The sequence below is a fragment of the Scardinius erythrophthalmus genome, assembly GCF_964197995.2.
Source record: "Scardinius erythrophthalmus genome assembly, chromosome: 6".
Lineage (NCBI taxonomy): Eukaryota > Metazoa > Chordata > Actinopteri > Cypriniformes > Leuciscidae > Scardinius > Scardinius erythrophthalmus.
In genome coordinates this window covers 15569349-15595904 of record NC_138226.1, presented here as the reverse complement: position 1 = coordinate 15595904, position 26556 = coordinate 15569349, and the positions used below count along the sequence as shown (strand labels likewise).

General features: G+C 38.9%; 1 protein-coding gene across 1 annotated transcript in view; it reads right to left on the bottom strand.

Moving 5' to 3' along the window:
- Nucleotides 1-437: 437 nt before the first annotated feature.
- nalcn (sodium leak channel, non-selective) overlaps nucleotides 438-26556 on the bottom strand; it is a gene marked incomplete at its 3' end in the record, with an annotated part of 123920 nt that continues 97801 nt past the window's right edge. Inside the window, exons 21-46 of the mRNA XM_081367917.1 lie at nucleotides 22568-22669; nucleotides 22362-22431; nucleotides 22177-22268; nucleotides 21653-21775; nucleotides 21399-21455; nucleotides 20540-20660; nucleotides 19411-19542; nucleotides 18809-18976; nucleotides 18179-18283; nucleotides 17980-18086; nucleotides 12440-12560; nucleotides 12265-12363; nucleotides 12085-12178; nucleotides 10010-10116; nucleotides 9851-9925; nucleotides 9560-9679; nucleotides 8930-8998; nucleotides 8658-8806; nucleotides 8333-8426; nucleotides 7968-8100; nucleotides 4748-4863; nucleotides 3530-3687; nucleotides 3160-3310; nucleotides 1673-1822; nucleotides 1461-1572; nucleotides 438-580 (exon numbers count right to left, since the gene is read on the bottom strand). Of these exons, the coding sequence (XP_081224043.1) occupies nucleotides 438-580; nucleotides 1461-1572; nucleotides 1673-1822; nucleotides 3160-3310; nucleotides 3530-3687; nucleotides 4748-4863; nucleotides 7968-8100; nucleotides 8333-8426; nucleotides 8658-8806; nucleotides 8930-8998; nucleotides 9560-9679; nucleotides 9851-9925; nucleotides 10010-10116; nucleotides 12085-12178; nucleotides 12265-12363; nucleotides 12440-12560; nucleotides 17980-18086; nucleotides 18179-18283; nucleotides 18809-18976; nucleotides 19411-19542; nucleotides 20540-20660; nucleotides 21399-21455; nucleotides 21653-21775; nucleotides 22177-22268; nucleotides 22362-22431; nucleotides 22568-22669 (2968 nt within the window). The remainder of the gene's footprint in view (nucleotides 581-1460; nucleotides 1573-1672; nucleotides 1823-3159; nucleotides 3311-3529; nucleotides 3688-4747; nucleotides 4864-7967; nucleotides 8101-8332; nucleotides 8427-8657; nucleotides 8807-8929; nucleotides 8999-9559; nucleotides 9680-9850; nucleotides 9926-10009; nucleotides 10117-12084; nucleotides 12179-12264; nucleotides 12364-12439; nucleotides 12561-17979; nucleotides 18087-18178; nucleotides 18284-18808; nucleotides 18977-19410; nucleotides 19543-20539; nucleotides 20661-21398; nucleotides 21456-21652; nucleotides 21776-22176; nucleotides 22269-22361; nucleotides 22432-22567; nucleotides 22670-26556) is intronic.

The following is a 26556-nucleotide window of genomic DNA, read 5'->3' as shown; positions in this document are numbered from 1 at the left end:
GTCATGAAGATGAATTATGGTGGCACAAAGACTAACAAAGAGAACGCTATGGCTTTGGTTAGGTGCATCACATTAAGCATGTGCATTTGCCTAACCATTACATCTAGATTATTAGCCTCTTATATTACATTACATAAACTTCCTGAGGACACATTTCAGCTGCTCTTTCATCATACATATTTCCCATTGACAAAATACTGCTCATTGAAAAATTTCCACACAGTAGAGTGATCATTAACATGGTTTAAACCGATATTTATGTATTTGAATGAGCAAAAGGTGTCTCGAACGGGTGCAGGTGGCGCTTTAAGCGGCATAGAAACACCTACGTGAAGCCAATACAAAGGATCGCGGCTTACGCTAAGTGAATACAAAAGATTTAGCCGAATGATCCTTTCTTAAGCGGAAAATCTGGAAAATTAGTCAGCAGTTTTGCTTTAAATATCAATGAGGTCATCACCGCTTTCATCACTTTCCACTGTCAGTTGACGAGTCCACCACTTTTTGACTTCAGACCCCGAGGAGGCCTCGTCACTCACAGGGTTCATCTTACACACCATGGACTTCACACTTGTGCGGCCTGCGGGAGAAACACAGGACTGTGATGTGAGTCACGGGTTAACCAGCCACACACACACACACGGCAATTTGCAGAATACTAATTACATGGAATATTAAACCATAAACAAGTCTTTGTTTACCAACCCCTTTCAAAGAAACATGGGAAGCAGGGCCTAAAACAAACTTTTTGCCAAACCTGCCACTGACTTAAAAAAAATTACCAGAAATAAATGTTTTTTACATACCATGAAATCGAATTAATTTGTATTAGAATCAAAGTTTTATTTGATTATTTTCTTTGAATCAAATTAAAAACACAGACAGCAGCAGGAATATTAGGCTTCTCTTACTTTAAGAGCGAATGCACGGATCCAATATGCTGATTCACGTTTTCTCTCTCAACTGTTTATGTTCACTTAAGACATAACTGACTGTTTACAAGGATTCTTGCCAAGATGGGCATTTTGTTTGAACACGTAAAAGAGAGCTCAATTCAGTATTCATGTACTGTCTGAACACACAGAGAAACAAATTGAGTTCCCTTTCGTGTCTTCTCGCACTTTCTTCTGTCCCGAGTGTTGCTCACGTTTGTTCATGTTCTCACAACATTGCATCGTTAGTATTCATAAAAATGTTACCAGCGATTGACGACGTTTCATTAACTCTATAGTCTTATAACTTATGCATATTTTTTTATAATACCTAAACATCTGGAAAAGTCTCTGTCATATAGACATATACTATGGTAACATTAACTGTGTTGCCATAATTTCTGCAATTGTTTTTTTTTATCATCATGTTATTTTTTCTCATTTGTAAGCTGCTTAGGATAAAATCAATCATTTTGTAAATGTAACAAGCATGTGTAATAGTAAAAGTATATAAAGTTTGGTATAGACCTGCAGGCAGTCGCCACTGTCCCAGCTTCCTCTGGGGTCGGTCGGCGGAGTCCTGTCGGTAGCCGCTGCGGTCTGACAGGGTGGGGCTCAGTAAGGTTTGAAGGCCACTGTTCTGCTGGGTCAGGACCAGGAAAATCATTTTAAATCATTTCATTAGAATGAAGACTCAACGACACACAAAATCTTTCAAGAATAGACACTGGTAAGGTTACCTCTGGCTGAGTGGGATTGTCATGGTTATGTGCGTTGGTGTCCTCACTGGGGACGGTGGTCTCAATGCTGGGAGGGTTGAGCAGGCGGCGGAGATCCTGCTGTTGGCTCTCTCTCAGACTGAGAATGATGCTACATGACTGCTGCTGTTTCTGAAGAAGGAAGGTGATGTCAGTGTTTTCATTCAGTTCATCCTGCATGTCTAATATCAGGATCTATCGCAGTGCCAGTATGCCGATATGGGACTAATTCTATTGCACAATGACAATAAAGGAAATTGAGCTGAATATGCCATCAGTGATCCTATCAGTGGATCTGTGTGAGTTTTATAGCTTTGACTCTGGCCATGTTCATTTCCTACTCAAATCAGATTTCTTTTCGAGAAGAGATATCAAAGTTCTTTTCAAGAAAAGTCAGTTCACTCTGTGGCTATATATGCAATGCCTCCAGGCAGCTATTTTGGGCATGCAATTCTTACAACAGTGAGTGTTTGACATGGTAATGGATACGTTGATATGTTTGGTCTTGGCGGAAAAGATCTGCTACACTGCTTCTGCATTTATGGGACTTTCTACTGCCAAAACATACACGACACGCAGCTGTAAGCATAGAACACATGCTGCTAACATACCATATAGCATACATGTATAACCCATAGCAGATCTATACCGGTGGAGTTGGGGAAGGTGGAGGGTTTCTGAAAGAGTGCTGCACTGCTACATCAAATGCTGTCTGAATATTTGAAGGTTGAGCAGCGAGCTCATTGGCTACTGATACAGCAGGAACCAATCAGCTGTGCTCTATAGAGAATGACGTGACTGCAACCAGATTGAGTAAAGGACTTTGTATTAATCTCAAAAAACTGCTCAACAAACTCGAATTTTAATAACATTTTAAATTTGTAACAAAATCTGTCCCAATGTATGCTGTTTCTTGTGCTCAAATAGTGTAACAAATATCTCAGGTTGGTCCAGCCAATGTGCATGTGCAGTTCCAAGCTCAGGACACTGATTGTTTCTAATAACATTTGCAGTGACACGATTGCCTCTTTTATTTAGAAGATGGGACTTATTCTGCCGTATTACAAATTACACTTTATCCCATTCAGAGTAATATGAATGAACAGTATTGGTACATATTCAGTCTTTGGTGATATTTACAGCTGCACAAGCTGGAAAAAGTTGTCTGGGCGAGTTTTACTGATAAAGGTTACATTAATGTCAAGGTGTGGTGTTAGATTTACATAAATATTGCATGAATTCTCAAACTGACTGGTCCCACTGCATATCAGATTTATTTCCACATATTAAAGTGGGCCAGATTGAAATTGGCAATGTCAGATTCAATGTGAAATCAGATTTGGGCCACGTTGATATGTAGAGTGAATGGAGTCATTGTCAAACCGCTGAACTGTTTTCAGTTAAGTCAGGTAAATGTCATGACTCTCAGGAGTGTGAGAGCCATGGTGTTTGTGTTTGTGTGGACTCACGGCTCGTATGCGTTTCAGGCACTTCTTTAACCACATGCGGATGGTTTGTTTGGCCACCTCCTCCTCTATAGTGTATTCAAGTTGCTCTCGCGCCAACAGCTCCTCCAGCTGAAGACTCTTCCGGATATCAACCGAGCGGTATGACAACATGCTGAAACATACACGCTCAACGATTTTAAACAGACTACAGAACAAGCTTAGGGACCAATATGAACAACATAATAGCAATTGATTGACCCTTTCAGGTTTTGTTCTCTTTGGGCTGGGGAGGAAGATTAGAGTTTTGATAGTAACTCTATTACAAAATAGGACATTTTGATTTATCATAATATGAAAATGTGCTCTAATAAATACCACAGTTCTTTCTAACCTCAGTACATCATGGAAGGTGACATCTCCTCCATTGTGCAGACGCTCCATCTCGTAGCACATGTGTTTGAAGAGAAGCTTATCTTTGTCCAGGTCAACTTCCAGACGACCTCTCAGCAGACGGAGCAGAAACTTCACCCGAGAGGTTGGAATCACTCCCTGTATAAAAATCATCCAGACCTATTGTTGACGTTGGTTTCAGAAAACTTCATATATCATCATAACAGTAAATACCTGCTCAAACAGCGAAAAAAAAAAGACTATCGCTCTGTTCCTAGTGGGCTGTCTATCTAGACAGCATTTTAAGGGATCAAAGGCACGTTCCTTTTATTAAATTCTAAGGAAGCATCATATGTATCCTTAGAGTAGGCAATCCCAGAATGCTTTGTGATAAATTCTGAATGGTGAAATAGAAATAGCAATATTCATTATAAATTAAAGTCTTTTGGTTTCGTCCAAAATAGTTTTGGAGGACCAAAATCACTGACCGAAACAGTGACATTTAATTAGCACTTCTCTGCTGATGCGTTTTGACTGTTTCAGTGTCAGTGTGCTACAGCAGGTAAACATGTCAGAGATTTGACCATGACCAAAAAGGATGCTAGAGTAGCAATAATGTAAAATCTCGAGAGGCGGGCAGCTTATTGTCGAAGAACTTTACAATGGTTCAGTTTATCACAAGAGAACAAGACATTATTTTTGGTTTCAGTTTGCCTATGCAGAGTTACAAATCAGCTTTGTGAGGTTCCATCACAGTCAGGATGATTCCGAAGCAGATCACTGGATTTTGGATCAGAGCTCATGTCTCTAATTATGGACCTAGTCCTTCCTGTGCTCAGCTGTTACAGTCTTATGGTTTCAAGTGTTTCTAGCTGATCCCAGCTTGACTCATTAAGGCCAGAAAATGACTGGTGTGCCTCATTTAACTCATATACACGAGCAGATATTACTAATCCTACGGGGGGAGGTCAAGTCTGCACGCACTTCTCTCTGCTGCTCTTAATAAGGCTGTTTCCACCTAATGAAGATGACAGCTCAACACCTCTCACTATCTGTGACAGGCAGTAATAACCTCCAATTATTCTGGAGGTGAGAATGTCGATGCGTGTGATTCATTCATTTGCAGCTTCAGAGCCAGTGCGGAGAGCACACATGGGTATTAACTCAAAATCATCCCCACTGACAGCCGCTGATCACAGGCACGTCCCCTCCTCCTCACCTCCCGCTTGTCATCCACCATGTTCCAAATGATCTGGAAGTGACGCAGGTCGTTGTAGCTTAGCAACTGGTCCTCCTCGGTAGAGTAGAACAAAGAGAAATTCTCCACAATGATAGCTGAGGGGGAGATAAAGTGATTAGGGTTGGGTTAGCTTTCAGCTAGGCTCTCAGTGCTTGAGTATAAGGTTGAAAACACTCTAAATAAGTGTGCAAATGCATACTTGGCTGATGCATTGCAAGGACATGGTCCTGTTGTACACACTTTGTGTTCTTGCATTTCTGTGGTGGTAATAAACCTCAAGGGGGTGATAGAGTAAATGCCTGGGTATACTTCATTTTACGCAATCAGCTCCGTCAGCGCGGTCACAAAAATTTGGCTGCAATGCGCTGTTGTCCGCACACCTCATCCGTGGACCCTCCTGATGACGAAAATTACATCACACGGATGGTGTGCGGACACAGACGGCCAAAGTATACTTTGGGCTTTTCAGTACCTTTAAATGCCTCTATTAAAATGTCAAGCTGTTGACAGTTAATGCTAATGCCCACTATAGCACCCCTTGTGGCAATGATGGGAATGCAACGCATAATGCACTGAGTAACATTTCAGAGCATAAATTTGAGTCATACAATCACTGTGCAGAGAGTGTTTCGGGCCTCACCCTATTGAAAAGACTAGCTGACACTATTATGATTTTGCTGGTTTATTAGCCTTGGAAAAACCAGACAAACTTCCGGCAAATTTAGATTTGCTCTGCAAGTAGTCTGGCAAAGAGCCCATTCAAGCCAATTTCTAATCCGTCCAAATCGAGGCACCAATCAGAAAGGTTGAGGTGGGCTTTACACGATGACGAATGCTCTGATTGGTTTTATGTCTTTCCAATTGCGCCCAGAGGCATTTGAGTGACGTCTGTTGGTGAAGCGCACAAACTTTTAAATGCATTATTATATTCAAATTGCAAACACATGAGGACAGTCTCCATGAAAGACCCACTGGCAGATGAACGTGCTACTACATTTCTCTCCGAAACGGTAGGAAATTAAATTAGATTTAATAGAGGATTTTAACTGTGACAAGATGATTGACAGGGCAGTTTAAATGACAGGATGCACACGGACAGATCCGTCCGATAAAGATGACGAAGTAGTATGTCCCAAAGCTTGCCTACTTTTTTGTTACACATTCAAAAGTAAATACCTTTTCTTCACAAAAAGAGTACATATGGCGTAGTGTAACAGGCGAATTGGGACGCAGCATATGGCTTTACACGATGACGATCGCTCAGATTGGTTTTGGGTCTATCCAATTGCGCCCAGAGGCATTTGAGCGACGTCTGTTGGTGACGCCCCTTTGGAAATGAGTTATTAATGAAGCTTTGCCAGACGATAACTCAGTTACTACTGGTTTAAGCTATTTATTGCAGGTTTGGAGTTGGTCTAGCAAGTGGATCACAATAACCATGGAAATCTTGCTAGCAGGATTGGGAAAAATTAAATTTTAATTACAATAACGTTCAAATGTTTGGGGCTGGTAATATTTTTATTTTTTTATTTTTTAAGTCTCTTCTCACAAAGGTTGCATTTATTTTCTAAAAAAATACAGTAAAAATAATTATATTGTAAAATCTTACAATTTAAACGGGTTAACTGTTTTATATTTGAATATACAGTTTTTTCATATACAGAATTTTGGGCATAATTTACAGACTTTCAGTTGTTTGCAATGAACAAATCAAACAAAAGTAACTGAAATAGCTCAACAAATGTTTCAAGTGGTTTCCCAAAATTCAATTCCCCATGTGCAATGGCCTTCAGTTTCCTCACTGATGGCATGACGTGTTCTCCTAGGATTTCTTGATATACAAAAATGAATCAATCTTGCCTTCCACACGCTGCAGGTTTCCAGTGCCAGAGGATGCAATGCAGCCCCAAAACATCACCGAGCCACCATCATGCTTAACTTAAGGCAGAGTGTTTTTTTCAGCATATGAGTCATTCTTCTTCCTCCAGACATACCGCTGATCCACAGGGCCGAAAAGTTCCAGTTTTGTTTCATTGCTCCACAGAACAGAATCCCAAAACTTCTGTGGCTTATTTATATGATTTTGAGCAAATTGGAGCCGACTTTTCTTGAGCTTTTGGTGTCAGTAGTGGTGTACATCTTGGATTTCTGGAATGGAAACCGCATGTGTTTTTGTGCAAGCTGAAACCCCAGTGCCTGTTGCCACCAAGTCTTGCTGCAGGTCTTTTGCAGTCACTCAAGAGTTTTTCTGAACCTGAGGTTTCTCCGAAATCTAGTTGCAGCCATCGATAGCTTCCTTATTTTGCCCTGTCCAGGTAGTGTAACCACTGTTCATTTAACTTTGCAAACTATGCTTTCCAACGGTGTCTCTAGGAACATTTAGTGCCTTTGCTATCTTTTGTATCCTGTTCCTTGTTTGTGAAGGGCGATGATATCTTCTTTTATCTTTTTTGGACCATTCTTTAGACTAAACCATATTTCTAACATTCAGGTCAAACGTGACACTCAAATAACCAGTTCAGGTTTTTCATGTTTTCTTGTTCAAGCACACCTGGTACAACTAACGAATTCCTTGATTGGTTGAATCATTTTGAGACTATAGAAGTCATTTTCAGTTGAATTTGGGAAAACCACTTGAAATATTTGTTGTGCTTGAGCGATTTGCAATGGGGGTTGAATACTTTTGATTATAAATGTATTTTAAAATGTAATTTATTCCTGTAATTTTCAGCATTATTACTACAGTCTTCAGTGTCAAATGATCCTTCAGAAAATCATTCTAATATACTAACTTTTTACATTGAATACATTGAAATTTCTTAGTATTATCACAATGGTTGTGCTGCTTAATATTTTGAAAACTGTAATAAATTTTTTTTCAGGATTCTTTAATAATAGAAAGTTCAAAAGAACAACATTTATTTGATATAGAAAAGTGTTTTCTGTCATTTTTGAACAATTTAATCACTCCTGTCCTTGCTAAATAAAAGTACGAGAGAAAGACTTTCAGAGGGAGGAACCTCTCTGTTCTGGGAAAAAAGGGATAATAAACATGGAAGGACGTCAGGAAGAATAATGAGCAGTGATATTGTATTTTATGAGCTAGTTTAGCTAGCGTCTAAAGCGGGAGGAAATTAGATGGGACCCTGGGAGATGGAACAGGATATTGTGCCTGCAGTCAGGGGAAAGAGGTGCTTACCTACGAGCAGGTTGAGCATGATGTAAGCAATGATGACATAGAAAGAGCAAAAGTAAATGAGGGCGCCAGCATAGTTTCCACAGTCTGTCTCCCAGTAGCGATGTTTGTCCGGAGTGCAGAATGGCGGCTGCACCTGGGAAACAAGGCAGACAAACAAACATAATCAACACATGGGGCTCGCAGCTGATGTGTTTTGATTTAAATAAATCATTCAGAAGTATGTCGAATGAAACACGATGCTGTTCAGTTATATTTGCAATTCTATTTGATACATTTAAATGATTTGTTTACAGTTTTTTTTTAATGATTTTAACAGCAAGGACACTTGCTTGCGGGCAAAATGGAGCTGCCATCCAATCTCTTACCATGCAGTCATGCATGATCTTATTCCAGTCTTCACCTGTGACTATTCGAAACAGTACAGTGATGGCTTTCCCCGCGGTGGAGAAGTTTGCGTGCCTGTTGGCGAGAGAGGAAAAGGTAACAGCTCACGCAGAGTCACTTCCTCTCATGCTGTCAGCTTCACCTGAAAACTGATTCTCCCAAATACAAGTAGGGCCTTCAAGCAAAACGTTTAGACAACACCAATTATATCAGCGCTGTGGGTAGTAGTAAAGTGTGTTAAAAATCTTGCCTCTGGTACGCTGACACAGTCAAATCATTGCTTCTGTGTTTCATAAGACGGCTCACCTGTTAATGTTCTCGCCGTATTTGACAGTGCCGAAAAGGACGACGCCAGCAAAAGCGTAGCACAGCAACAGCAAGAACATGCCCACGATAATAAAGAAACTCTTGTACATGCTGACGACCACAGTTAGCAAAAGCATCTTTAACGTCACCTGTAAATACAAGACAGCTCAGTGGGGGAGGAAATGCACTATACGGTTTGAAGTGGACAAGGAAAAATTATTTTCATGTTATGTTGAATATTTTTACAAGCATAATCATTTATGCATACTCACATGCTTCCCACATATGGTGAAAAACCTGAATACTATCACACATGTGCCCATCATGTATGTGTAAGCATTCTAAAGAAAGAGAAATTCAAGTCATTTCTTTGTAATATAACGTACATTTAAAGTCAACACATGTTGAGTCAAAGTGCTGTACTGTACATCACAAAACAAAACCATGAATGTTACATTTAAATCATAATAATTGTAGCTTTTGTGAATCTGAATTGAAACAACATCAGATCATTGGTTTTTCTACTTTTTAAAAAGCAGTGCATTTTTGGTCTGACACGCATGATAGGCCTCAAGTTTAAATTTTGGTACTGGAGTTTACTAGAAATTATTTAACCTTTTGTATAACAATTGAAGATGTACAAAAATTTAAAAAAGTAGAGGAAGATTGTTTCCTTTAAGACATGTAATTCATCAGAAGACCCAAATATATAAGCTGTTGTTTTCCTTAATTATTTTGTTAATCTGAAAAAAAAAAAAAAATGTGTAGTGCTTTTATTTATTTTTGTATCGCCTAATAGTAATTGTGCAAGAAATTAAAAAAGAAAAAGGAACTCAAATCATTAAGGTAAAAGGTACAAATAAAATCCCATTGATGAAAATGCATGACATTTTAGTGTGTACCAGTAAAGCAAAGTGCAAAATGATCCATATGACTCCCAGGGATGTGACGAGTAGGTCATATCTGTTTCTCCTGCTCTGCCAGTATCCGGCTGGTGACATAGCTATCAGCTTCATAGTCACCTGCAGCAGAGGAATTCATTCTGTCATGACCGTACAATACTTCCAAAAGACCTCAAGAACTGCAAAGCCTCTGGTGAATTTTTAAACTTTTTTTTTGTGGCAGTAAAAAAAGAGGAAGAACTCATGAAAGAACAGGAAACGGAATTTAAAAATGTACTGTAACATATTTACCTCCAGAACAAAAATGAAAGTGAAAACCACAGACATTGTGGCCAAGGGAAAAGTAACCGGGTCAAGTACATCCCACTGTAACACATACACACTAATTAATTTGTTATGTTAGTGCTAAGATACAACAAAAATATGTTTTGTTGCTGTAACCCTCCTCACCTTAACAGACAGAAGGACAGACTGTGCTAACACCAGCACTGCGATACCTCGTTTGAAAAAAGGATGCTGGGTGATGTCGTACATTTTTGCACGGAATCCACCGTTTTCTAGAAAATGCAAGAGAAGGAATTTCAGTTTTGAAAGAACAGAAAATTAGGGCTTTTCAGCATGAACCGGTACTGTGGTTATAAAACAAAGACCTGGTCAAAATTCCCTGACCTTCAGAATAATTTCTGTGCTCTCTTTTATCATCATTTAAAGGACTCACTGAGAGAAAATCGTCTCGACTGTTCATTCAATGCACTCAGTAAGAGCTTTACCCTTGGCCTTGCTTTTACAGATCCGCCACATCATCGTTTTGCTGTCTTTTAGCTGGTCACAAAGTCTGAGTGTCATTCATCATGCACTGTAATCACAAGTTCATTTCAACAGCCACAGAATGCAGACAGATTATTTGAAGCTGGTTTCAATAGAGTTGGAATTGATGTGGTTACTCTTACCGAGTGCTGACTAAGGTATTGATTTTTCTGTTATTCCAGTGTGCAGACTACCTGGCAGGAAGCACAAAGGAAGCTCTGCCTAATGCCGTCTACAGCTCTCTATATCTATCCCTTATTTTAGTTCTTATATGGCATGCACTGAAAATTATTGCAGTAGTATTACTTTAGTATTATTTACATACTATTATAACATTTATCACGATTTAAGGTCTCTGACGCCCATACACGTTTTGGGCAGAAAAATAAAGAAGAACCACCTTCGATGCTTAGACCCCTAAATAGTAGTAGTAGTAGTAGTAGTAGTAGTAGTAGTAATAATAGTAAGGATGTTTGCTTTTTGAGACTGCTAAGACCAGCTGAATATGTGGATGTTAATTATGCTTGATAGTGGTAGAAAAAGTAAAAAGAAAGGAAGTAAACAACTATTCACAGTTGATCATGGTTTGAGTGAAATTTAATTTAAGTGGGAAGGCTGTGTAACTTGCAGTGTGGCTTACAAAATGCATTTTGTTTCTTTGAACAAAATTAGATTTCAGTTATCAGTATTGGAGGAAGAGCATGCTGCCTCCATGCTGATAGTGAAAAGCCATTGGTTCAGTCCATTGTTTACAAAGGCGGCATAGATGAACAATTCTTTTGTAATTTACAAAGAACTTCCGCATTTTTTCTATTGGTTAAAATGATAATTGAACAAGTCAGACGTACTTAATGACTAGAAAAGAAAAGTACTGAAAATCTGTCCATTGCAGCCTTTGGAGTTTGGTTCAAAACATATCAATCAAACATGTCAGTAGACTGAAGCATTTTTTGTGTCTAATTGCCACATTAAATATGCCTGGATAATTGCCTACTATGATAATTGTGTTTATTCTTTCCTGCTGTTATGAAACATGTCTTTGAAGTGTCTGTTTCCAGACGAGTCAACGGCAGTCAAACATAAAAAAACAACGAGCTACCACCGTCACTGCAGAGCCTGCGACTGCCAAATCAATCAGCCAGTCAATCTACGGGAGACACAGGGAGAATCGCTCTTCTCTCTTTGGCTCTAAGGTGCCCACAGAGCCCAAAGTCATTCATACTACAGGCAGCTATAACTTCTGACTCAGAAGTGGAGTGGTTATCATCAAGTGTGTGATTGCCTTGGGGGTGTACCCACCGCTGAAAGCTTAAATTTAGTTTGTTCTCTACTACGGCAGAAGAGAGCTGATTAAATGCTTCAGGAAACACATGCAAAGCAGGGATGGCTCATTAGCGGAAGAAGGGAAGATGAAGGGAGGGAAAAAAGGGAAAGAAAGAGATGAGAGACTGAGAGGTTGCTGCTGAAATTATAATACAATCACTGCACTGGTGACGTTTATCTGCGCACCACCGAAATGTCTCTTTGGTTTTCAATGATACCTCAACAAAATATCAAACAGTGTGATGTAGTTTATACTTTAATGCAATTCAAATATAGTATTATTCTTGCTACTTATACATCCCTGTTGCTCAAACACATGATGGTGTCCAAAAGGCAACATTATGGCGATGCACAAATAGACATTTTAATTGTGGAGACCTCCAGTGAGCACTTACCTGGGCGAGGGGGGAGGTGGAGTGGCTGAGCAATCTTCAGACGACTTTTCAAATCTTCCCATCTCCTCTGATCCACAGTCAAAAGAGCTGTGCCCTAAACAAACACATTTAACACATATGTTTAGGGAACAGCCAACAAACATATCTACTAATCAACTAACAGTAAGAAAACTGCCCTACCTTATTTTCATTAAAGTTGGCTATGACAACACCAACAAAAAGGGTGAGCCCAATCATACAGCCCAGGAACACAAAAACGTGGATATAGATGCCATGAATCTGAGACAATCAAAGGTCATGATCAGTCCAGTCCAGATTAATCAGTATAGAGGTCACTGTTAAAAAAGTAACTTACCGGTCCCACTCTGTGTATGATGACGTCTCTCACCTCCACCCAACCCTTCAGTGACAGCACCTCAAACAGTGCCAGCATGGCATTGCCCACATTATCGAAATTGAAGTTTCGAGGGTTTGCCCTAAAAGCAGCAGCATAAAATTTGATTTGGGTGAAAAATGAAACAGACAATTATTTGTTATATTCCTTGTAAAGCAATAACATGAAACCAAGCAATGTGTTCAAAAGGCATTTTTAAAATGTGTCTCTTACAAACAATGTATTTTTGTCAACTATTCATCTGAGTTGGTTAAGGTCAAGAAACATGCACCAAAATGTCTGTCTGCCTGTCTCTGTGTGTGTCTGTGTGTTTGAGAGAGAGGACATGCTGCTCTACGGGCTGAACACAAACACAATACCTAGCGAAACAAAGGCCTTGTTCTTTTCCTGTTACCACGCAAAGTGCTCAAAGATAAAAGTGCGACAACTGTTCTTTCTTTCTCTCTCTCTCTCTCGGGAGTGGGTTGTTGCGTGAGATTGCACGTGTGAGAGCGCCTGTGCCTTTTTTCGGGCTTTTCTGTTTTCCCCTTCCTGTTAGCTAGTGGATTGTAAAGTAAGGAAAGATGACTTTGTTGGTGAAAACCAGCCATGTGGTGTGGTTTGCTGGTATGGCGTCTCCTCGAGTACAGGGAACACCACCATTATCGCTCCATAATGGGTGCAGGTGTGTACCTGAACCTGGTGTAAATGTTGAAAATATGCTTTTGGTAGTAGAACAAATAGGATTTGATAAAATTGTCTCTACTTCACGTATGAATAAAGCGGTAGTGGTGTTTCTGAAATGAAGCGCTGGTTAATGAGTTAATAGATTTCTGGATGAGACAAAAGGAAAAGTGGGAGTTGAAGTGTTTGAGTTGATTTTTTTCTGAAGTGTGAGTGTAAAATCTAGGTAAACAACCATATACTTGGGTGAAATTTAGCAGTCTATGTTGCACGTTTAGATGTATCAGATAATATGAAAAATATACTTTTGCATAGTACAATTTTTCTAAAGCTTTTTCTGATTACAAGTTAATTACAGGTGACTGCAGTTTGGAAAAGTGAGCTTATAAGAGCTGCTATTGCCGTTTCAATGTGAAATACATATTAAAGGTTTCTGTCAACAATATGTTTCTCATTCCACAATGTGTATGGAAATGACATAAGAGTGGATTGTAAAGAGTTAGACTGGCTGCTTCCCCTGTTGTCATATGGGGGAAGGATCCTAATTTGTAATAACCTGGTGACATAAGATGACTACACTTGAACAAAAAATAAGTTCATAAGATATTGTACAAAAAATAAAAAAAATCTTAAATAGACTATTTTTGGTGTGGACAATATTGGTGAAAGCACCGGTATTGTTTTTGCCCAGGCAAGGAGGAGATCAATGTTTAGTGGAAATAAAGTCAAGGATAAAAGCCTTTAGACTTCAGACAGCCCAGAGACTACTGTATGGTGACATGTGTTGGTTTGAAATAGCCTGTGCACTACTGAGAAGTGCAGGCAGCATGACACTAGATCATCACCTATTTCTCATGGACATTGAGAATCTTAATCTAACAGAATTGACAACTTTCTATAGATCAATATTGAATGCATGGAAAGTGTTCAAATTTTTAAAGAGAACTAAGTAGTGTTCAAGGCTTGTGGCTGAGAGAATAACCTCTTTTGTGCAATCCTGCAATAGATGTGGACCTTTTACCATCTATAAAGCAGGCATAACCATCTGGAATGCAGGCATAACCAAAGTTGGAAATGTAATAAATGGATGGTTGTCAGCAGAAAACTTAGCTTTAAATACCTATATAAAGTCAGTCCAATTGGGGCAAAAGCTGTTAAACAAAGTTAAAGATTTTTTTCTACAGAATTATATTTTTTTCTCCTGAAAGTCTTTTTTAAGAAGAGCATACATTATCTCGGCTTTTCCAGAGTTTAAAATTTCAGCTGCAGTTAGGACATGGCAGGAAGTGAAAGGAAGTCTGCTTACCTTTAAAACACCTCAGCTAGAATTGTTCAGTGACACCAGTAAGAAAACTGTGTGTAAATGTGTTACAACTTTTACCTCTTGAAAACCTTAAAGATTCAAAATGGCATAAAGTGCTTGGGTCAGATCCTTTCCCGAAAGGAAGCAGGAGGACCTTGTATAAGCCCCCATTGAAAAAAGAACTGGTGATTCTACAGTGGTGGGTTGTGCATGGTATTGTAGTGCCCTTTTTGTAGGCAATAATAAACTTTTTTCATTTATTTTTAAATTGTGAATGACTGATCCCACTTTTTAAGACACCAGCTGGAGTGCCCATGATATCCACCAGAGGATCCACTCCTTCTATCTCCTTTATCCCACCATGAACTACATTTCCCATAACCCATTGCCTGGACTAATCATGTTCTGATTACTTCCACCTGTGTGTTATTATCTCTTTTACCCCTGCCTATTTAAGCCCTGTGTATTCACTCATTCTTTGCGAAGTCTTGTATGTGTTACACTGCATTTCTGAGCACTATTTTTGGTTTTCCGTGTCATAATTTTGATCTTCTGCCTGTCTCCCAGGATTTCTCTTTTTGTCTGTGTCTTGGACTTATCTGGATTGTTTGCCCAGTGGTTTTTGACCCTATGCCTGTTATATGTATTACAATTGTGGATTACCCTTAATAAAGCTGCGTTTGGATCTCCGACCCAAGTCTCAGAGCACTATGTAATGAAAGATTTCGCCATATATAGATCCAGCAGCCGACTGAAATCCAGACCACAATATGGATCCAGCAATCACCCTAGTCTGCCTTTGCCAAGAAACTTGCTCACTCGAGGACCACATTAAGGACTTTCTGGACATTGATCATTTCAATGATATCCCAGACTTTGCTCTCACTGATTTCTCCTGCTATGGACTCAACAACCCATTACAATCCACAATGATCCGTGATGGTCCTCCAGGATTGCTGAGCGAGTTCCTGGACTACACCTTCCCATTAAGCGGTTCTCCCCTCACTGTGGGGCAGGTAGAGGAAAACACTTCCCCAAAACATTTTTTTGCCGTTGATGTTGGTGCGAGCAGCTGGCATCTCAGTGGACCTGACATCATCTTTGAGTCCAGTGGTATCGAGTCTGGGGGTCTCAGAGGTTCTCCCACGTTTGATTGCACTTCCAGTTACGGCAATGGTCATTCTATGTATCTGGGACGCATCTTCAGTTTCTCCTGAGGAGAAACCCGAGGCACCTGACCTAGTTTATCTAAGGTGGCAGCTACTGTTCTTGAACTCTTGGTATGTCCTGCTATGGCCAAGGAGACCACTGATGAATTCTCTGCTTTACTGTCCGTCTGAGAACTTCCTGGCTGTCCAGTTATGACCACAGTGGTTGTCTGTGAACTCCCTATCTGCCTAGAAATGACCATGGAGGTCATCCCTGAACTCCCTGTCTGTCCTGTCACGACCACAGAGGTCGCCTATGAACTCTCAGTCTGTCATGTCATGACCACGGAGGTCAATCTGGAACGCCCTGCCTACCCTGTTAGGGCCACGGAGGCCATTTACTGAACTTCCTGACTGTTTTGACACGGCCCCAGAGGACAACCCTAACCTCTGTGTTCTTTGCTGTCTGCTGACCTGTCTGCTCTGTTGTGGTGGTCTTCTGCTCCGCCATGGGGATGTTCAGATGGGCTGTGTCACAACCACTAGCTGGAGTGCTCATGATCTCCACCAGAGGGCAATCCTTTAGTCTCCTTTATCTCACCATGAACAAAATTTCCCATTGCCTTGACTAATAATACATAATCGTACTGATTACATCCACCTGATTACTTGCTTGTCATAGACTGGGACAAGTGTTTACAGTTGTTTTTATTAGATTGATATTTAGGACTATATATAAGAAAGAGATCCATTTATTGAGATATACAGAAAGGTTTCAATTCAAATGGGCTTTTAATTATTGTATGTGTGAGGTTACTTATGATGATCTTTTAAATTTGTATGTTTAAATTGTGGTGTTTTTTTTTAATATTTAAAGACTTTGTGAGATCTATGTTTGTTTAAGAAGAATGTTGTTGTGTTTCTGTTCATGATTCAGTAGATTATTTATTGTAAATGAAAGAACTTAAGTCAAAATCTCTCTCTCTCTCTCTCTCTCTCTCTCTCTCTCTCAACTTTGACCATTCTAGAAGTGCAATGGACCCATTTGTGTGTTTTGGTGGTCTTCATTATTTAATGTCTTACAAATAATTTGCCATTGTTTTGCCACAAATCTCTAGAGCAATAACAGACTCATTGGTGTGTGGGTGTATGATTGTGTGTTGTTTGTGTTTATGCCTGCGGGAAAGATATATCAGCCCCCTGCTATGCGCCCACGACAAACCGTACAACTGTACTGCAACACTGACTATTGCTTATGGGGAAAATGAATATGAAAGATGATGAAAATGTGGTGCTGTTTATGCAATGAGAGCATTCATCATACTGGGTTTGTGCTGTCACAGATGAGATGTTACTACAGGGATTTCTCAAAAACATCTCAACACTTAAGGTGTGACAGGTTCAATTTGTGTTGAATTATTCAGTGCTTTTAAAAGAAATTGAATTTGGTTTGTTTGTGAAAAGCAAAAAATTTATGACCAAACAATTTTTCTCTTTAAATGTTCTAATTTCATTAGTCAAGTTGATATCAAAAAGACCATTTTTATTTTGCTTTAAATGGATGTTAAATTTGAAAAGTTTTTTAAAGATAATTTGAATGGCGCCCATACAAAAGTCACTGGTAGCCAGAGCATTCCAATGTGGTTATTTTTTCTGAGGAGTTGCTAAAGTGTTCTGAGTGGTTGTCAGGGCATTGCTGTGCAGTTGCTAACGTGTTCTAAGTTATTGCTAAAGTATGTAGCTTTGTTGCTGTGGAGTCACTATTTTCTTCTGACGAGTAGTTAAGAGTATTCTGAGTGGTTGCAAGGGTGTAACAATGTATTTGTTATTTTGTTCTGAGGAGTTTCTAGAGTGTAAGTGGTTGTATACTGGCCCTTACTAGACTTGATGATATTCTGGTCCCTAAATATGACTTGGCTCCCCTATTCAGTGTGCTTCTATTGGTTTGTATGCCTGTTTTATCATTGGACAGACACAATTAAAAAAACTGCTTAGAAAATAATAACACATCTCAACAAGTCACAGTTTGAGGTATCATTAATGTTCGTATTCAGGATGGAGTAAAGTCCCCCTGTATATATACATATATATATACACAGTATATATATATATATGTATATGTATATGTATATATATATATATATATATATATATATATATATATATATATATATATATATATATATATATATATATAGAGAGAGAGAGAGAGAGAGAGAGAGAGAGAGAGAGAGAGAGAGAGAGAGAGAGAGAGAGAGAGAGAGAGAGAGAGAGAGAGAGAGAGAGAGAGAGAGAGAGAGAGAGAGAGAGAGAGAGAGAGAGAGAGAGAGAGAGAGAGAGAGAGAGAGAGAGAGAGAGAGAGAGAACATTCTTGTTCTGTTTCATACCAAACTCTTGGCACCCAGAATCCTGGTTTCTTCTCCCCTGGCCTGAGCTTTAAATTCAGGTTTTTTGAAATGCTCACATTGATTCTAAAGATGCCGTGGCAGTCTTCCTAAAAAGTCCACAATGCACAACATTTTAGTGAAGTACAGAAGAGCCTCCACTCTGAACACAATTTGAAAAGTTGCAAGAATTGCCTTGTACCTTACTGGAGATATGGGGATCATTACATTTGGCAAGTTTTCCAGCAAAGAGTTGCACCCCAAAGGTTGCAAACACCAGCATTAGTGTCAAAAGAAGAATAGAGACCTGTTTGGGAAATCAATAATCCAGTCTACGGCAAAATGGCTTTCCCACAAAATCTGGTCAGTGCATTACTTTCATATACAGTAACACTATAATAAGCTCACAGAAAAGTACCCGAGGGGAGCAAAGCTTTAATGAAGAAGGTCCATAAAAAAATCTCCAGGACAAATACTGCCAAGTTAATCTATTACATACCACTACTGCAAAGAAGAGAGCTTCTTGCCTTGCAATTAAAGGGGACATATCACGATGAATTTAAAATAAAAGTGTTTGATGTACTATGTAAACATACACTATGATTCAGAATGCAAACCTTTTTGTCCAAAAATGAAACAATGCTACAACAAAACATATGTAAAACGTAAAAAAGTAAATGTTAAAAGAACATACAGTAATATGACCACTTTATGCAAAAATCTTAGCACAACCAATATATATCTTAGTAGAATTAACAATCAAATAACCAGTCATCTCTGCTTTCTTTTTACTTCGACTAAAGGCAGGAAGTGGACCTGTTTGCTTACTCACCAGGAATATCTCTTTGAAACCCTTGAGGACTTCTCGAACCACTTTCCTCATTTGCGGCACCAGCTTAAAGATACGCAGTGGGCGTAGGCAGCGTAGCATCATGAGGAGCTGGGCACCAGACTCAGGGGGCACATTGTTTGGTAGCCAGCATAAAAAGATCAGACTGACCTACAGAGTGGGCAGAAAAATCTCCTTAAAGGGCACAGCTCTTCCCTGATTCCAGATCTTGAATGTGAAATCACTAACTGCAGATGATTTTGCGATGGCTTATTTATATTGCTTTATTAATATAAATGCAATAAGTATTCCTTATGAAATAGACAGCATTGGCAGTGTAGGCTGTTCTATTAAATGCAAACAATGTTTATGTGAAACTGTCCGAATTCTTTTAAAATGTAATTTTTTTCTTTTTTCAATTTTAAATTTTAAAAACAGGATGAAATTGATGTGACTGGGTCATTTAAGTAAAGTACTGTTTATGGTAATTAAAAAGGGATCTTCAGAGCCTCATTAGAGAAGTGATTAATCAGATCAAAGGCTGCCATTCACATGCATCGGAAAGTGGGTTTTTCACAGGAGAGCAGATGAGATTGGAGTTTTACTAAGTAGATGAAGATGTCCATGACGCCACCAAAGTCTCGGATGACTGCAGTGGGAGTGAAGAACAGACCATCTGCCATGATCTTCAGGTTCAGCTCAATGCTCATGAAGATGACGAAGACATATTCTCCGATCTGCAGGGAAAGGTGTTGTTTAGTATACAATAGCATACAATGAAAATTAGTGGTGTTTCATGCATTTCAGTGATTTTACCACAGGTATGTGGTGTTCTTAGGCACAACGCAAGACGAAATGCCAAAAGCCTGTGGTAAATTCCAGCAAGATAGAGCTTTGAGAGGCTTATTTCTTTTAAAGTTACATTTATTGGCAATTTATCAACAATTCTTCTACAAAGTAATATTAGTTAATCAGTCTAACAGTAAGCTATATATAGTAAGCTAAGCAATGTAGCAGCATTAATAAAGAGCATATGATCACAGGTGTGTTTATCTGTATTTTATAGACATTGAGTTACCAGTCACATTTTTTATCTGTATTATACTAAGGCAATAAACAGAAATCATCCAATCAGAATTTCGATTATTTTTACCTACAAATCAGTGACTATTAAAGTGAGTTTCTATGCGAAAGACAAGTGTAAATGACACATAATAGTACTATTGACATGATTTTGGGGAACAAACAAGCTCTACATTCAATTTGTAGCCAGCAATGTCAATAATATTTCCTCATAACAAAAATACTGTAATAGGTCATAACATTTCCTTGTTTGTTGGCCAGGTTTTAAAACTGGGAGTGTCGGGACACAGAACTGTGGCCGGCATACAAAAGAAAGAAGACTTTCAAGAGCAGCAGGTCAATCAGTTAAATCTTTCTGTATCATAAATGACAACACAAAATATTTAAAACAGAGGCACCCTATAAACATTCACATTCAAAGTCAACATAGGTGAATTCCAAAGTAGCCTAAATCAGTGGGGATCATAACAAAATGTGCTCAAAAGTAAAATCGCAAAATTAGTTGGGAGTGGCAATCAAAAGTGCTGGACTGCAACAGAAATGAGACATGATGACCAGCCTTCAGGAAAGAGATGAGGAATATTTGCAGGTAAAAAAGTTAGTTGGATGTTTTGTGTGGGATAGAATGGTGGCCGGTTGGGTTTAGAATACCTGCAGGGTAGGGACATGCATGACCCTAGTAAAAGGGGACTCAAACATCATGGAAATACAAGAGCAGATGGTGACCACGATCATCACCCAGTCCAGATAGGTTACCAAGCCCAGCAAATCACTGGAGAACACACAGACACACACACACACACATGCAAGGTTTAGTGCAGGTTGAATGTGCCAAAACAAGTTTTTTCTACCCTGCATTTTTCCTACTCTTTTCCTACAGTCTGAGTTTGTGTAAATTTTGTCTTAATTTGTTTTGCTGTGTAAAATGTCTTAATTTTGCAGATCTTTGGAACTGGTGAAATCCTTCAAGGACAATGCAGCCGAAAAGTTCTCATCTAATCCCACACTAACTCACCCTGGCAAAACTTTACAGAGCCAAATCTCATATTGAATTTCTAGAATCAAATTAGACATATTAATTAAGGAATCATAAGGAAACCTTTACGACCCCAAAAATGTGAAAAAAGAAATGCAACCATTATTTTGACATTATTTTCATGACAATTACTCACATTTCTCCTCCATATTCTCATTAATGTAAAGCTTCAATATGTTGTTTAACTTTTGAGTTTTTTTGTACTTTTTTTTGTAATTTTTCACTATTTCAAAATAAATTCTACCAGAATGTATTAATATTTTACAATTATATAATGTATTATTTCATTTGCATTACATTTAAGTAATGCAAGTGTATGTAAGTATAAATGTACCTGTACTGTAAGTGTATGCTGCTATAATGTTTTATTCTGAATTTCACTACCCTTTCCTTTAAATATGAAGACAAAAAAAAATCGTTGTGTTTATTATCAGGCTATCATAGTGCAAAGGCCCTAAACATTTACAGACTTACTATAATTGATGGTATTTTGTGCTGTTCACTGCGCCTGTATTGGGATCCGTTTTAGACCTATTCATAAAAAGCCCATTAACACAGTGTCAGCAAAGAAATGGAAAACACATACACACAACAGTTTGTGAAACAACATGGCATTATTTTCTGTGATTATGGTACAAAGGGATTAGTCATTGATCTCATTAATGCGGATGAAAATGCTACTGTAACTATAATATAATGCAATGGATTTGTATTAGCTTTGGTCTTACACATTGAAACGTGCCCGCACAATCATTCGGCAAAAGTTTCGGAAGCGGTGCTCTCTACCAACGATGAAGAGTGGCTTGTCAAAATATGGATGGTTTTCCCGAAGTTCCTCCTCTTGGACTTTTCTGTGAATGAAAAAAAAAAAAAGCATCAGAGACATATCAATAAATCCCTTTGAAATCTCATGTGCTGCAAACACTGATTTTATCAAAAAGATCTTGGGTGCACAGAAGGGACCTTATTAGTTCTTAAACCATTCTGTATCTGTAAATCAGCTAAAATTATTTCACATTTATAGTCCCTCTGTGCATGGAAAAAAAATACAGCCAACCAGAAACAAAAGCTTTGCTTCTATGCAATATGTCTTGATGTCATATATCAATGGCACTATGCCACCATCAGCATACAGAACGATAAGGTGCAATAACTCCCACATGGCATGTTTTGTTTGGGGAGAGGGGGAGAGGAGATAAAATCTGTTCAACTGATCACATGCCAAGGCAAGTGTATGGAGTGGCAGAAATACCGTTTCATCTCAGCCTGCTCCTTTTTCTCTTGTATCATCTTGATTTCACTGTCCTCACGCTGAGCGTTACGGTAACGGACTGTGCTGGAGTGCTGCAGAGTTCACACGCATGTCAGAGATCACAGATAGACACAGATAGCACTGTCAGCTATTACTCAATGATATCTGAGTGTGTGTGTACTCACATCCTGAGTGAGTGTTTCCAGGGATTTCCCTCTGCTGATTCTCTGGCTGGTAGAGCCATGTCTGAGGGACCTGTGCCAAAAACAGGGGGTTAATGCAGTGCACACTAGCATATTGTAGTGCACTTTATTAATATGCATCCATCCAGTGCTCCTTTAATAAATTAAACAGATGAATATGTGAAAGCATGTTAATGTGCTTTCCAAACCGGCGCTCTTGACGGATGTGATGCTGGACACTAAGTATGGATCTCTCTTTAGTTGGCTGACCCTCAAAGGAACCACTCAGCATACGTTGTCTGGTGCAGGCTCTGAAAGAAAAACCCAGACAAACCATAACTAGGTCAAGAGCAAATTAATAAATTATGACTGGTATTCTTTTTTTTTTTTTTAAATGCAATCATGAGACTTGTCTGGCTGTCCAGACAATATTAAGATAACTTTAAATGTTAACTAACTTCTAATTTAAATGTGTAGTTATACTGCATATGATTCATTAGAACATGTAAAAAGTTTTCATCATCAAAATCTATTAACTATCTCCACTTCCTAAATTATTTTCGCTGATTATTCTGTTTCACTCAAAAATAAGTCACATTACAAAAGCTCATGTCGTTTCTAAACTAATGCATTTGTTTGGGTACAGTAGTCTCCCTGCTGAAAGAGTTTTACATACTTTGAGTTTTACAAATTAGAAGTTTTTCGCACGATAGAGAGCACGATTGCATACAGAAAGGCCTTAAAAACTGCTAGATCTGCTTATTTTTCAACACTTTTAGAAGAAAACAAACACAACCCTAGGTATTTATTCGAAACAGTGGCTAAAATAACAAAAAATAAAGCTTCAGCACCGGATTATAACTATGCAGCCGTCTACTACAGTATCGCATCAGACAGTGCATTGTAGTCTCCCTGAGGAAAAATTTCATTCATTCATTGATATCGGAGAGGAATAACTGTCTAAACTCGAAAAAACTTGAAAGAGATGCTTCCAGAGGTAATAGATCCTCTTCTTAATATCATTAATTCATCTTTGCCACTAGGATATGTACCGAAAACTTTTAAGCTGGCTATTATTAAACCTCTTATTAAAAAAACGCAACTTGATCCTACAGAATTAGTCAATTACAGGCCGATCTCGAATTGACCTTTTCTGTCAAAGATACTAGAAAAAGCAGTATCCTCACAACTATGTTCCTTTTTAGAAAGAAATGGTATCTGTGCGGATTTTCAGTCAGGATTTAGACCGTACCATAGAACTGAGACTGCTCTCATTAGAGTCACAAATTATTTGCTCTAATCATCCGATCGTGGTTGTATCTCTCTATTAGTGTTACTGGATGTTAGTGCTGCATTTGATACTATCGACCACAACATTCTTTTAAATAGACTCGAAAATTATTTTGGCATTAGTGGAATTGCACTAGCATGGTTTAAATAATACTTATCTGACCGTTATCAGTTTGTAGCAGTAAAGAGATGTCATATCGATCAAAAGTTCAATATGGAGTACCACAAGGCTCAGTACTAGGACCGTTGCTGTTCAATCTGTACATGCTACCCTTAGGAGATATAATTAGGAAGCATGGTTTTAGTTTTCACTGTTATGCTGATGATACTCAGCTCTATATTTCTTCGCACCCCGACAAAACGCACCAATTCACAAAATTAACGGAATGCATAGCTGATATAAAATTTTTAGATGACTAGTAATTTCCAACTACTTAATTCTGAAAAAAAAAACTGAGTTTCTAATTATTGGGCAAAAAACCTCTGCACGTATTAACCTAGAATACTGTCTAACACTTGATGGCTGCTCTGTCAAGTCTTCGACGTCGGTTAGCAACCTAGGTGTGCTCTTTGATACCAATCTTTCATTTGAAAGCCACGTTTCTAGCATCTGTAAAACCGCATTCTTCCATCTTAAAAATATATATAAATTACAACATATGCTTTCAATGAAAAATGCGGAACAGTTAGTTCATACGTTCATGACCTCAAGGCTAGATTATTGTAATGCTCTACTGGGTGGTTGCCCTGCACGCAAAATAAACAAAGTCCAGTTGGTCCAAAACACAGCAGCTAGAGTTCTTACTAGAACCAGGAAGTATGACCATATTAGCCCCGTTCTGTCAACACTGCACTGGCTCTCTATTTAACATCATATACATTTTTAAATATTGCTGACTACTTACAAAGCACTAAATGGTTTAGCTCCCCAGTACTTGAGCAAGCTCTTAATGCATCATAGTCCTTCACGTCTACTGCAATCTCAAAATTATGGCCAGTTGACAATACCTAGAATATCAAAATCAACTGCTGGCGGTAGACCCTTTCTCCTATTTAGCACCTAAACTTTGGAACAGTCTTCCTAACATTGTCCGGGAAGCAGACACACTCTGTCAGTTTAAAATCTAGACTAAAAACGCATCTCTTTTACCTGGCATTCATATAGAACATTACATTTCTATTATTCAAATCAGTTAATTGATTATTAGGCTGCATAGATTAGGTTAGCCGGAGCCAGGGGACACTTCCCATAACACCTGATGTACTCGTTACATCATAACATTGTCCGAGAAGCAGACACACTCTGTCAGTTTAAAATCTAGACAAAAAATGCATCTCTTTTACCTGGCATTCATATAGAACATTACATTTCTATTATTCAAATAAGTTAATTGATTATTAGGCTGCATAGATTAGGTTAGCCGGAACTGGGGGACACTTCCCATAACACCTGATGTACTCGTTACATCATAAGAAGAATGGCTTCTACGCTAATGTTAGTCTTTCTGTTTATTCCGAGGTTTACTGAAGTCAGCCGGATCCGGCCTGTATCCAGATCAGATGGTGGACCTGCGCCTGGACCCATCCATGATGCATCCCTGAGGTGCCAGCCTCATCAGCCCTGTGAAGGCCTCATCGACACAACAGCCATTGGCACTGATCCTCAACAAACTCGTCTCCATACCGGCGTGATAACTCCGACTTCCAACCAGATGGAACTGGATAATATTCTGAATGTTCTGATCCAATCTGACTTCTGATCTGTAATGCTGCCTGAATCATAATCATGCACTGTTCGTTCGTTGGCCAGAGGAGAACTGGCCCCCGACTGAGCCTGGGTTCTCCCAAGGTTTTTTTCTCCATTCTGTCACCTGATGGAGTTTTGGTTCCTTGCCACTGTTGCCTTGGCTTTTGGCTTGCTTAGTTGGGGACATTTAATATTCAACAATATTATTGATCTGCCTTACTTAAGGTGGACGATGATGCCATTTTCTTCTAGAAATAAACTCTGTATTATTTTCATGTTATCACTGTGAAGTTGCTTCGATACAATCTGTATTGTAAAAAGCGCTAAATAAATAAAGGTGACTTGACTTGAATTTGAATGTACAAGATTATGTAATGATCATCAGTGAACACCCTGTAAGCTATGGCACTATTGACTATCATGTACTCTGTTGTACGTCCGACACAGCAGATGGCTCTTATTAGCTTATACTGTGTTGTGCAGGTGGAAACAGTTCTAAGCAATGGGGTGCCCAAAGAGAGGATGTCAGGATTCTGTTCTTGTTTATTGTGTTTGGTTCTGTCATTCATTCATTCATTCATTATCTCTCTCTCTCTCTCTCTCTATGTTGAAAGGAATGGCTACTGTTCTCTGCTTTTCAACAAATCATTTGCACACACATTTCTGTAATTTTTCTATCTGAAGCTATAGTTGCCTGAAACATTGAAAGCTCCGGTCTCTGTGTTTAGTGCGAAAGCTCACGTGATTGCCGCCGGCTCGAGATAAAATTCGTGCAGGACAGTCGTGCCATGTACCAGCTGCTTTGACACGATTCGTAACGTGTGCAATATCTCACGACCTCCCAAGTGTCCGAACTCGCACCATGTATGTCCGCCTTAAGTTGTCCTAATTTCCATGTCTGTGCCTGTTTCATTCTGTTCACCTGTTGTTAATTACCTCATTAGTTCTCTCGTTTAGTCTGTTTTTTTAGGGTACGTTTACACAACAAAGATATGCTTAAAATGGAGACGGTTTTCCTTTGATTTTTCCGCGTATAGATGACACGAATGTCAAAACGATCCCCATTCACACGAATCTGCGAAAACGACTAAGACCCTGTATTCTCATGCCAGGACATTAGATGGCGATGAAACCCTATAGACTGAACACGTAATACGCATG